At 47.7% G+C, this 13,522-nt stretch overlaps 1 protein-coding gene across 2 annotated transcripts in view; it reads left to right on the top strand.

Moving 5' to 3' along the window:
* The first annotated feature begins 484 nt into the window (after positions 1 to 484).
* Positions 485 to 13,522, top strand: part of gpm6bb (glycoprotein M6Bb) — a 28,411-nt gene continuing 15,373 nt past the window's right edge. Inside the window, exon 1 of one of the 2 annotated variants that reach the window (XM_076040119.1) lies at positions 485 to 636. In XM_076040119.1, coding sequence (XP_075896234.1) covers positions 633 to 636 — 4 coding nt within the window. In that variant the 5' untranslated portion in view covers positions 485 to 632. The remainder of the gene's footprint in view (positions 637 to 13,522) is intronic. The other variant, XM_076040120.1, reaches the window with a different exon arrangement.

Here is a 13,522-nt window from a genome sequence, read left to right as displayed (position 1 = left end):
TGCATGTCTCTCCAAATGCAAGCAGAGGCAGTTCTAAAGAATCCAACACTGAATGTCAGTGTAAAGAACACACTCTCGTTTTGTTGCCTCTAGAAATCTTTCGAGAACCACTTGAGACCGTAAAAAAAAAAAAAACTGTCTTTTCAACAGCATCAAAACTTTTCATTCTTCACTAATCAGCAGCAGTCGTGTTTCTGTTTGGAATGAAGGCGACCTCTGATCAGTGATACCACACCAAGTCTGCCTGTTAACTCGATAAAGCTCAACTCTCATCAATTACTCTCCCTGCCTGAACCCCCGATTCGATCAGCGGCCCAGATTAATTCTCGATAATCCAAGATAATTATCTGTGCCGGCACGTACCGCGGCTCTTTCCAGACTGAGTGGCCTGTTGATCAGAAGAACTCCGTCTGAGAAGAGGAGCGCCTCCTCGTCAGTAATCCCCCCCCCCCCTGGTGACGTCACGAGGGCTGTCACCAAAGAGACGCGGCGTCGGGTGCAGGCGAGGCGCAGCCAGGCGGTCAGTGCGCATCCCAGGACGCAGCATCAGGGTAGCCGGGCTCTCGACGCTCCAGCCGCTCGCTTCTCTTCGGATCGCTTCGGGAAAAGTCTGACAAGAAACGAAACAAACAATGGGTGAGTTTGTCCGAATAGCAACCTGATGTACGACAAAGACAAAACCCCAGTGACGACGAATCGCGCGTTTTTAAAAGATGTTACTCCGTCGCGGAGACGCGCGCGCGCTCGCGCCGTGTTTTGATCCCGCGACGCTCCAACTTTCGGCTGCGCGTCGATTGTTTTAGGGGTTGGCGGGGGGGGGGAGAGACGCGACGAAGCGGAGTCGGTTTGCCAAGCGCACTGACGCAGCGGCAGTCTGTTCACCTTCACCGTGCCAGTCGGCATTAAGAGGAGAGCGAGGAAAGCGATTAGCGAGATTAAGTCCTGCAGGATTCCTCCAGTCCAACTCCGCCGAGGTGTTAAGTCCGGATCTGTGTCCTCGCTGCTATGAGTTCCGCTGTCAGCGGAGTTACAGTCGTTATCGCAATCTCCTCGTCAAGCCTCGCATTGTATGCCATAATTGCCAATTATGGCTCGTTGCTGGTTCATGGTCAGTGATTGTTTAATTTCCCCTGCACAGCTGCACATAAAACAGACAAATCAGCCCCAACCCCCCAACCCCCCAGTCAGATACTCCGATGCTGATGCCTATTTTCTTTGTGAGTTATGTCAGTGCTTTAGTTTTCTAGCTGGGAAAAAAAAGAGAGAGAAAAAAAAAAGGCTGAGCTGACACAGTCCCATCTCTAAATCAGACCCAAGTGTCGGCCATCTGCTCCCCTCTGGCCTGGAGAGGAAGGAGGGGGGTTACGCAAGGGAGCAGACGTCCTCGCTGATGCTTATTAACTTTTTACGAACTCTTCCACTCTTCCACAGTCTTAAAAATCATGGACCAGAGGGCGGAAAACAAAGTAAACCACTCTCCTCGAGATATTTAAACGATTAAAAAAAATTGCTTTAGTGGCAATAGATCCACTATTTTTCTGTTTTTTATTTTTTTGTTCTTTTGGGTTGTTCCTTTTGGTTGCATGAGTTTGGTTCCAGGGCATCGCACTGTGTTGTTGTTTGCTGCGGCGCAGCTGAGTCCAGGGGGGCGAGGGACAGTGTGTGCGAATGTGTATCGGCGCTCATTAATTCACTGTGAAGCTCCGCACACAGAAGCGCCTTTGTGCTCCCTAATTTGGAGCAGCTCTTTTGTGCGACTTCGCTGGCTCCTCGCGTACAAAACGGAGAGGGGCAAGTTCACAGACTTGTCCGCTCTCAGCGGCCCGCGAACCGCTTTTCCCCCACAGACCCTCTTTCACCGCCTCACAGAGTTTTCTATCGCTCGGCATTGGCACGAGAAGGCCTCTGGGCAAAAAAAAAAAAAAAAAGCTGCTGTTTGTCAGTTTCCATGTTCTTTTTTTCAATAGGAGAAGCTGTGTAGTCTTTATTGTTGTCGCCTTGTCATGTGAAGAGATTCACTTTTATGCCCGCTCAACTTTTACCCGGCAGAGAAGCGGATGTGATACTGCTGCGCTGTGGGTTTCATGCAACAAAAAAAAAACCAACACTTTGGGAGGACAGCGATCAGCAGCGTTCTGAAAGTGATCGGCCCAAAACAAACAGGATGTCGTGAAGCCGATGCTGCGCAGGGCCGTGAAAATGAAGATGTCATCCCGAGGTTGTGTAATGACCCCCCCCCCCCCCAACCATCTCCCTTGGGGGGCTGATTTCATTGGACGGTGACCCCTCGCCACGCAGGGGGGGCGCTGTGGGTTTCTGGGCCCAAACTGTTCGACAGCGCGATGGCCTGCGTGGGAGGATGAGTTGGAGTTGGTCGGCCCGGGCGGTGCACCGTTTCCACGATAAACAGCAACGAGGCTTATTTTCCCCCGTTGGCCTGCGGACGAAGGATTTTTACACGTGACGGTGGCGCTCGTGTTTGTGAAAAAAAAGCAAAAAAAAAAAAGCATGGCATTGCATTAGGAGCCTGATGAATCTTCCCCGCTGCAGTTCAACAGCGTCGGGTCAAACGCATTCACAGTTGAAAGCAGCAGCCCCGGGAGCTCCAAGCTTCATTTCGTGCAAAGTAACAATGTGTCAGGGCTTATATAAATACAAGACGTGACAAATCAAAGGCAAACATTTACAGCCGTCCCGCGTTGCAGCAAAGCAGGTGTAACGAATGTTGACTCTATGATCCAATCTCAAAGCCAGATCCTGATCTGAGGAGGGAGAGGGGGAAAAAAAAAAGTTGTTTTCTTTCCTGTATGGTGAGTCTTGCAGTTGTGGTGGTCCTGTGGAAAAGGCCACCGGGGCTGGATGCACTCCAGATCCAGATGTTACATCACTGCCTCAAACGCAAGTCAAATGTGTCTCTGATTAAACAGCTCTCTCCGCTGTCCAACTGTTCAGTCGTTCAGAGTTTGACAGGGAAAAAAAAAAAATTTCATTATTGTTTCACAGTGGAAAATTAATTTGTCACATTATGTCAAATTCACAATTTTTTCTTGCAAATGCACGTGCCTCTAGTTTGTCAGCGAAGTCTTCAGAGATGAGATGTGCACACATGTGTGTTCAAACACACAGTTCTGCAAAGTGTCACCTTTTTGTGATGTCACAGAGGGCATTGGTGTGCTCCTTGTGGGCTCCTCAATTTTTGTGCGAACATCAGTTTTACCAGAAATGCATTGCTGCTAACAGAGGGCTAAATTTTGCTTTCTGGAGATCTGGATAGTATTTTTGGACAAGTGCTGATGATGTGCGAGACTGTGGCGAATCCAAATAAAGAGGTTCAAATACGGACTGTACCTCCTCATGCACTTAGCTCGTGTGTGTGTCTGCACATCATCGCCTGTCTCGGCGTCTCCAGTGTTCTCTGTTTGAACTGGGATGTCTGGAAAGTGTCTGATTATTTAGCCAACACCTCGGCCGCAACCGCCGTCCGACCCTGACACATGCGGTGGAGTGTGTGCGCCGTGACCCTGTATCCTGACTCTGAAGAGAGGAAAGACCTGTGACTGCTCGCGCTGTGCCAGCAGAAAGAAGTATGTTATTTTTTTACTGTGTGCTCCCCAAATCAACAAGTTGTCAAGCCATGTGGAGAGCGATTACAGAGAGTGACCCCGGACATCCATCCCCGTCTTTATCTGACTTGTGGCAATATTATCCCTAGAGCAGAGGCCTTTATCCTTATCCTAAGAGTTGGTGGTGAACGCGGGCCGGTTACCAAGAGGAAAACAGCGGAATGCAGGCATGAGTCACTAACGGGTGTTATGGAGGCAAAAGCTGTTTGTGTTTGTGTGTTTATTTCCCCCTAAAGTCGTTTTCTCGATGCCTCTGCGACGGCTCCTTCCTGAGCTTTAAATGTGGTCTAACATAAAGTACCTCTTTAGGGCTGATCCCGCAATATCACATCCACATGAAAAAAATCCCTCAATTGCTCTCTGTCGCCAGTTCTCAAGTTTTAATTACGCTGGATATGCCTCGTAATGAGGTTGCCGCCGCTGTAGCTGCACGATTTCTGGGCTGCGCTCCATTTGGCATCGGATGTGGCCGAGCATCTTCCATAATTGTATGGCTTGATGGGGGACCCGCGACACCCTGTCTTGCAACCTAGCGGCACTCAAAGAGCTAACTGCTCTCTGAATTGATTCGTCTCCAGTCTCCCCTCCCGTTGCCGTCTGTTTCTCCGGAAATCACCGCTCCTCACCGTCCAGGTCTCCTCTCCCACCTTGTTGTTGCTGCTTTCTCATTTCTCTCCAGAGAGCTCTTGTTAATTCGTTGAGCGCAATAACTTCTCCAGAAAAACAAAGAAGGCCATTGAGTATTGTGGCAGGAAGGATGGTCGGAATAAAGGTTCCTGAGTGGGGAAACGCTTGCCCGGGCTTGTGCCTCGGGTCGCCGTGGCTCCGACTAAAAAGCGTATTCACAGTCGAACGGAAGGGATGCGAGCGAGCGTGCGTGTGCAAGTTCAACCCCTTGTTAAGCGGGAATGACACGGGGGCATTGCAGCATGGCTGGATCCGGATGGCATTTGAATATCTGAATGCCATCCATATGGGGAAGACTGCGGGCTTTCATGTATGCGCATACAGCTCGACTGCGGCGATGCACGAAATATGCAAAAGATACAATCTGGGCCTTTATCCCTTGGCGGCGACACTTCAGACGAGCTCCCCTCTGTATTTCGAGGTTAAACTGCCAAATTCATGCATAACAACAAGGTCTATTTTTTTCTCTCCGGCTTTACGCTGTGTTGGCATCAGCGCATGCAACCGGGAGTTGCAAGGGGTGATGTTTGCCAGTGGAGCAGCAATCTGTATCGCTGTTTTGTTCTCAGTCGGATGATGGTTCCAGAAGGCCTCTGGGAAATAATAGCCACAGCTGATGACCGTGCACTCATTCAGCAGGCATTCTACAGTCGCCCACGTTAGGACCACACTTACCACGACTCAAAAAAAGCAATCAAAACACCCCTCCCCCACACCCAGTTCATTATCCATCACGTGAGCCGGGATAATCATCGATTACAAAAAAAGATCAATGTTTTCCTTGAATGACCTATTTTTTCCCGCCAGTTTTGGGAAGGCAAAGTAAGTAGAACAGAGTGCCAGCGCTGAGCGGGGTGTCGGCTCTGTAAGGCCACTGAGTGCATCTGTAACCTGACGCAATTTCAACCGCCAGCGCAGGTTCCGCAACCTGATGACAATGCAGCTGATGATGATAGGATTTAGGGTCCCTTCCAACCCAATCAATGTGACCAAATGTTTACATTTGCACGACCCTTGAACTGGACTTCTGGGTGCGAAATCACCCCGAGAGACATTTCTGGAATCCAACCTTATAATAGTTGTCAATGATCTGATCACTCCGTTGCTGCATTGGGTCAGCATCTCCCTCCGAGATAAGAACTGTTTAACACTGAGACGTGTTTGTATTTGGTAGATATCTGTTGGGACGAGGAGTCTTGGTGGTCATCAATCTGGAACGCATTTCTGGCCTCACTTTCAATTCCTGTGTAAAGCACATTTGCAAGTTACTCCGAAAGGTTGTTGGGGACAAGCATCAAGTCTAGAAATAAATCAGCTTGATATGGCACGCTACAGTGTGTGAGTTTAGCAAAGTAAGTCCAGACCTTGAAGTGTTAAAGTGTTTTCTCTTTGGTTCTCCGAGGCGAGAAGGTCAAGCACTGTTTTGCACTCTTCAGCTGGAATTTCTGGCAAGCAGTTAATTCCAGGCGTCAGCGCGTCCCTCTGGAAAGCTGTCGGAGTTGTCGAAGATGCCACGTCGTTGTGTTTCCACTCTCCACACAATCAGAGGCAAGGGGGGCGGGGTGGAGGACGAGACGTGTCTGCTTTTGTCCCCCGTCTGTTTTCATTCTTCTCGACGTAGCAAAATTGCATCAAGTGCAGGAATTTACGTCCCCTCCTCAGACGCGCTTTTTAATTTCATCATTTAGGGCGCTCATTACGGTCGCGGGTTCAGATGTGAAAGGAGTTAGGTTCGAAGTGAGAGGAAATAATTGGGTCCCTCCGTAAGATCATCCGTGAGGAGGAGAGTTGGGGAGCAGAATGTGTTGGGGTCTGCTTTTCAGCGGTGGGAAGCCTGAAGGATTGAGCTGTTGGCCGTGTGCCCACCGAGCGTATTCAACTCCTCCACAGATAAGTCTTTGTCCCTGACACTTTTTACGCAGCTGCTAAACAACCGTAAGACAAAGGCATGTGGGGCGCCCCCAGCACCCCGATGAGAAACGCTCACCATATGAAGAGAGGAGAAGGCAGGCGAGACAGCCTGGGAGCATTTGGACGCGGCCAAACGCGAAGGGCTTGCAGCGAATTAAGCAGGAATTTCAAATGAACACGTCCCTCGTGACTTCTCTCCCTCTTTGTCCCTATATTTAGGATAATGTGTGTGTGTGAAGTCCTATCTTGCGAATCTAAAAGATGTCTTTCCACAGCGGGGAACTTCACGGCTTGTTGCGTCCCTCTGTCTGAACTCTCGCACGAAGAGCACATGACTCTCCCTTTTGCTCATCCTGTCGCGGTCCGCCGTGGTCACATGTGACGCCGCGACGCCGAGGAGCCTCGCTCTCGCCGCCTGTCGCCAGGAATTGCCTTTCCTGCTCCGGGGGAAAAAAAAAAAAAAAAAAAAGGGTTTCCAGGGGAGATTTTTCATTGTCCAGCTATTATCCTTCTGAGAAAGGATTGATGGACAGGAAGAGGCACTTTTCTGCCATAGCAGATGAAAATCTGCCATAGCAGGGTTTTAGCGCGGGGACAGCTGCAGGCAACCCGATTGCTCATGAGAGACGACCTGGGGGCAGTTTGCTTCACAGATACTATGTTTGAAAAGATGCATTTTCACGATGGCCGAAGCCCTTAATGGAAAACAAATGTGCTGCCCTCCGCTACCCTCACTGGAATATTCATCAACATTGCAGAGTCATTCATCATGTGCTGGTTTTATCATTTGGATGCTTTTGCTTCACTTTTTGCAGGAAGGAGGGTGGTGGGGGGCGGGGGAGGGAGTCAAGCCCACAGCAGCTTGAGCGTAAAAGACACCCCAGATGTTTCTGTGCGAGAGAAAAAAAAAGAAAAAGCAAAACAGCCTGACCCCGTAACCGCATACAGACCAGGGGAGAGAGATCGGTTAGCAGCGTTAATCGCAGCTCCACGACTGAGAGGCCTCACAAGTCACCTCAGCTTCTGACCTCCCCCTCGATGGGAAAACAATACTGTGACAATGGAGCGGTTGCAGCTGGCAGCCTTGCGGAACTCAGCATCTGGAGCAGTGGGAACAGGAGCATTAGATTGCAGATGTGCGCTCAGTTTTTCTCCCGTGACAAATGCACAGTGTTGGCTCGCGACCGTGGATATTTTACAGTAATATAAATGCATGGGAACAATCAGTTTCCGATTGTATTTCCTTAGCCAGGGAACTTTTGACTTGTCTAATTGTCTATCCCTCTCTGTATTCCATCCACATAAGGTCTGGATGGTTACAGGACACAAGTAACAGCCAATCAAAGCGCATCTTCAGAGTTTTGCAAAGCAATCAAAGGAAAGTTGTGCATGCTTAATTCTTAATGACGCACTAACTTACGCAACAACTCTGCGTTTTTCTCCATTAAATTTCAAAATTATTTTCACATTGACTTGTAATGCCACTCCTGCCACTGACACAGCGCCCCCAGCTGACCTGGTATAGAACTTTATAATTATGGTTGCCTGCCTGGCACTCTTCCGTGAACACAGTCATGCACTTTAAACTGGACCTACTTGCTTCACCTGATATCAAGCCCGTAAGAAAGTGAAAGTCAGTGAAACAAAATAAATGACGCTGAACTTATCATCATGGGGGCAGAGAAACTACATTGTGTTGCTTTAAGGAGGCCGAACTAAGCCCTTAGCACAGTTTTAACAGGGGCTGCCAACTTTCACGCATCAAGTGTGTGAGACTCAAACTCAAAGCTGAGTCAGATCTCACGCCCTCCGCGCCACACAGACCTTTTCTCATGCTAAGTCTTGGTCTCGGCTCCATTCGATGTAAAGCGGCAGTGCCAGAGACAAAAAGAAATGCATGTTGATGTGTGAAGTGTGGTGGTATTGTGCCCATTAAGTACCAGCTGGTGCCTTGTCTTCCGCAAACTACCAGAAGAAGGAGTTGAAAAAATAGAAAAGAGCCAGTGTGAAAAACATAGCGCAGCTGCTCTTCTAGATAGTCACAAACACTGTACAGCAACAATAAGAGTGACCTTTGCTTATAAAACTCTACATCATGATGACACACAACCATATGCTGCGTGTCTGCGTGAGTGCAGTGTTGTGTGCGTTTCCTTCTAGGGAGACGTCCCAGGGGGTTTTGACTGATGGGGTTGTCCTCAGGATACATTCCTCAAAGTGTAAATGTTTAGACACTGGCGGCTGCGCCGCACCAGGTTGCGCCGTAAAAGGGTTTCCACTCCAGCTTCAGGCCGCTGCTTTATAATTTCCAAATGCGACGGACGAAATGTCACCGGCCGGTGCTCATCGGCGGCCGAGAGAAACGAAACGTAATGGATCGACCTGCTCCTATGTTGAGGGTCAGCCGAGGGGACGGGGCGAAGCGACCGCTGGAGAGATTAGCTTCCATCTTTCTCTCACGGTGAACTTTTTTTTTTCCCCTCACAAGCACTTAGTCTGCACCTCAAGTACCTCCGTCGTGGAAAAAAAAAAGTTTGACCACAAACCCGTCCCAGCGGGGGTTGGAAGTGTCAGGTTCAGGTTACGGCCACCTCCTCTCCACGTCCGTCCAGGACGCAGGGCCTTTGAGACATTAGAGGAGGGCGTGGGCACAATGGCATTAAAGTGGCCTCCTCCCGTGTCATCTGACAGGAACGGTGGGATCCGAGTGGCTGGTAGCCTCCTTCTAATGAGGGCGGGGTAGGGGGTGCTGAAGTCTTGGGTCAGAGGTGAGAGGTTGGTTGGCGAGGGGGAGACAATAGGGACTGGCGGGAGTGACGGAGGGGGAGAAATCCCAGCAGCTGGGACAGACAGAGGACGGGAGCGGTGGGGAGGGGAGGGAGGGGAGTTCATGGGAAAAAAAGCCGAGATTAGCCGAGAGTCTCGTCTGATGTCTCTGCGCTTTATTATGTCTCTATTGTGTGTGTCTGTCTGTGTGTCGCTGATGTGCTGAGCAACAAGTAGGAAAGGCCCTCCGAGCCGCCGTGTGAGAACTGACAACCGCAGTGGTTTGGAGATCTTCATCGAGCTGGAATGGCTGCGATGAAATTAAAAAAATCTCTTTCGAGGGAGAAGAGTCTCATAAATGGATTGCGAATGTTGTGGTTTCGTCACTTACATAATTTATTAAGTCCAGGGGATGATATGATCATGCCTACTGGAGGGTCTTTGTATTGCTCGGGTAACAAAAAGTGACGACGACATGCAAGTGTGTGTTGTTTCATTGAATAGTGGGTTCATTATAATTAAGCCAATATATTATGATGATTTTGAACAGTGCAGCACCAGCTGATACATCATAAGAGCAGTTAAATAATGAATACAAAGTAGCTGCAGGCATTTTTCTTCCGATGCAAGTACTGCTTTTATTTAATTGTATTATATTTATGGAAGTTTTGATTGCATGTAGACTTACAAGACTAAGGCAATGCACATTCTAAATGTTTCTTTATTTTTCTAAATTTATTTAAAAGTCCTCATTGCAATTTTATTTCTCTATTTTATTTTTGTTGTTATGATTCCATTGCTGACTTGCTATAAATAAAAATTGCTAAAAAAAAAAAAATACTGCTGTCGGCCATGAAAGACTTCTCCATCTCCGATATTCCATGTGAGTGGCACTGGATAAGCAAGCTGCTGATGTCCTCCTCTAAAAAAAACGCCCGCTAAAGTGACCTGAAAGGCTGAAAGGCTGTGCTCTTTGAGCTAAATGTCAAAATGCGAACGGAAAAAGCATTGTATTTAATAGGATTAACACCGAGGGACGCCCCCATGGGATTGTACTCTTAGTGAAGTTTAATGGACCATCATGCATTCGAAATGGCTGTTGGGAGGCGCTCTGTGTCAATGTGACTGCAGGGCGGCTTCACTTTGGTGATTGCAGGGGAAGATGGATGCGATGAGAGCAGACAAACGGAGTGACCGTCAACCGTGAAGGAGCTCCGGCGGGGCCAAAATCGATGTTTTTTTTAGCCAACTATGGATCAAACCAGACAGCACGTGAAACCATCGCTGAGCAGCTTTGCTCTGTAGCATCTCACCGCGAAGCAGCTTGTTGCTGTCTTCTGCGTTTTCCCTAATGACAAAAACTACAAAAAAACAAACATTCAAATCATAATATGCAATGTTATATGTTATGCAGATGTTAATTTGCTTCAAAATGTGATCTTCCCGCTCTTGAAAATTGGTACAAAACCGAAACATTTTCTTGTAAAAATGTTAAAGGTTTTATGTTTGGCCCACATTCACAACAAACTGCACTTGGAGAAGACGAGGTTGTTATATAGCGTGATTCTTACAGGATAATGGATGCGTGTTTGCCTTCTCTGCCAGTTCATTGCTTCCATAATTTTAGCCTGGCAGACCACAAAGAAACATCCTGGGCGAGCGGTCGTGGGGTAAAACAACTATAAATTCCTCCTCCTTTCGGTTGTTATGTACTCTCCTTTACACTTTTTTCTTCCTCTTTTGGTTCCTGGCTCCGATTTGATCCCACGACTCCAAGCAGAAATTATGAAATGTCTCTCTTTTTTCCCCCCTTTTAACAATACATGGGTTTTCTAAGCGGCCAGGCTGTTGCGGTACATGTCAAGGTAACATAAGCCGCGGCATCTGTGTCTCTCGCTCTTGCTAACCACAGTGGCTGCAGAGGTGCCAGGGAGGGCGGCCTGCGAAGTCATTTAAGAGGAAAAACATCGCTGCCAGGCATCCCACAGTCGCTGTTTTCCTCCTCTTTGTCAGAGCCGATCGTAACACAAACATGTAATTAGGAAAGTGCCGAGTCAGATTCTGTGGGCATTGTTTGGTTGAAAAAAAAATCTCTTAATTACAGCGTAGGGAGAAAACATGCTGTGCAAACTGTGGAGGGAAGGACACGCTGAGAAAAAAAAATTGCATTTCTATTAGAGATGTTCCAATTTGAACGGCATTCCTTCTGGTTCAGAACCACAAGAGTAGTATGTAAAGGGATAGTTCACCCACAATTTAAGATTGGCTCTTGGCAAACGCAGGCACTGGTGTCATTCGCTGGACTCACATGTAGGAAAGGAATTCCACCCAGTGACAATCACTGTGTGGGTTAATGAGTCACTACTAGCATTGATGAATTTTCTTAAAGGGGTAGGTTGCCCAAATCTGAAGACTGATTCATTATCTACCACCCCAAGAGTTGAAAAGATCAACTTTTATGCATACCCCCACTCCCACTTGCAACAGTCACATGAACACATTTTCTTTTTTAAGGTAGACCTGAGGTTTCTTTCAAATAGTTGGGTGAGAATACATCACACTTTTTTGAGCACCATGGTCAGCTTGAGCTTGCGTTGTATTGGAATTAGGTGGACATCTGTGAAACTCCAAAACTGTTATGTGGGTTTAAAAATGAGCCATTGTTTACACATGGGCAAGTCATAACAGAGTGGAATTTTAATAATTACGGGTGAACCACTCGTTTGATTCTTCAAAAGAAAAATATTATTTGAATGTACATGTTATCAGTCTTGGCTATCGTCACTCGCTGCTGGCAGTGAGTGTGACAAATGAAGGAGCATGAGGACAGACAGAACATGAAAAAGGTTTTCAATGTGACCGAACAGTCGACAGTCCATTTGCGTCGATGCCAAGTGCCAGTTCTACTGCTTTGATGTTGGTGCTATTTTCCCCAATAAGCCAATGCAGCCTGACAGTGTAGAAGAGGAATGCTAATGGGGGAGAGCTTATTCAAGGGTTTCAGCTACCAGACATAAACATCCAAGACATTTTTAAGATTTTTTGTACAAGAAAAATCCTGCGACTTCTTTCTGAAAATAGAATTCTTCCATAAAACAGCAACAGATTGGCAACATTTCTCCTGGCTGGATCTTTGTACAATAATGAAGAGCAGAAATGTGTTTTTAGTCTCTGTTTTAGCCTTCAACCCTGAGCCAAAAAAAGAATTATCATTAGTAAGCCCATTGTGGTCCCGCCCAATCGCCGCTCTCATGCTGCGCTGTAATCAATAATGACATCAGATTTTCCACATTGCAAAAAATCAAGGCCCCTTAAAGACGAACATTAGTCAAATTTTATCCTCACATTTGTGCCCGAACCGAATCAGCTTTGGGAGGACTAACGAGTGTTCCATCCACATTTTCTATCCTCAATACAGACACAGAGTTCACAATGCTGCTTTCATTACGTCTGCTCTCAGAGGAAAATGGGTCAGCAACCAAGTGCATGGATTTGTGTAATGGGGTTGTAGTGCAGCGCTTTTGCGAAAACAATCAATGACTTGGATTTATTGCATTGCCAAACATGAGAGCGGGAATGACCTCCGAAGATGTCCGCCATTCAAATCTGGGTCAGAACTGCAACTACCCAGTGCGCTGGGGTAATTGTCTCATGAATCTCCAGAGCAGAATGTTTACGGGAAGCTCGGTCTTGTAATCAGGGTTAAACGCAATGAAGAATTTTTTTCCGTGAGAGCAGCGCATAATACTCGGGGCTTGATTTGGACGACTCTGGCTTCCTGAAGCCTTGGTAAGTGGTGCTTGGAGTGCAGAGGGATGGCTGAGAACTCCTCCACTCTCCACGGTGTGAACCGAGGGGCAGGGTGCGGGTCTTCACGGGTGACTGAACACTGAGGAGCGTTCAGGGCCCTCCCCCCTCCTCACTTGGGTCTCACAGCGTGAAAGCTTGACCCACAATGCGGGCTTCCTCCATTCGCACCAGCTCCGTCATCGCCCCGATTGTGTCCTCAAGTGTGGGAGTGTTGAGTGTCAAGTTTAGCATGCGGCGCTCGCCCTCCGCATCCCAACTCCACCCTTGGTTCCTATCGGGCCCGCTGCCGATCGAGCTCGACGCAACTTGGTGAAATCTTTTATCCGAGTTATTCCCGACAGTCGGGACACATCAAATACATTCTACCACCGCATACCAGTGAGCCTGCAGCGCTAGGAAAAAAATCTTCCTTCTCCCATGAAGCTGTGGGTTCAATCAAGGCGCTCACGTGCAAACTACAATAAAGAAAAAGATGCCTTTAAAAAACAGCGTTCCAAATAAAAGTAACTAGAAAGATCAAAACCAAACAGGGATCCACGCGGCGGACTTTAAAGTTTTAACGCCGTGAGTAAGACACAGGGCGTTAAATTGTGTTAAGTGATAGCAGCTGTGGACCAAACAAGAGCTCTGACTGCATGTTTCTACTCAGAAAACCTCATTAGATCATCAGGGCATTTTACACTTTGCAGCCAAGAAAAGGTTAGACAGTATTTAGCAGGTGCTTT

The sequence above is a fragment of the Nelusetta ayraudi genome, unplaced genomic scaffold (assembly GCF_046127955.1).
Source record: "Nelusetta ayraudi isolate G7.1 ecotype Tasmania unplaced genomic scaffold, CSIRO-AGI_Nayr_v1 ptg000060l, whole genome shotgun sequence".
Taxonomy (NCBI): domain Eukaryota; kingdom Metazoa; phylum Chordata; class Actinopteri; order Tetraodontiformes; family Monacanthidae; genus Nelusetta; species Nelusetta ayraudi.
The sequence above is the reverse complement of the archived record's forward strand: the minus strand, read 5'-3'. Positions and strand labels throughout refer to the sequence as shown.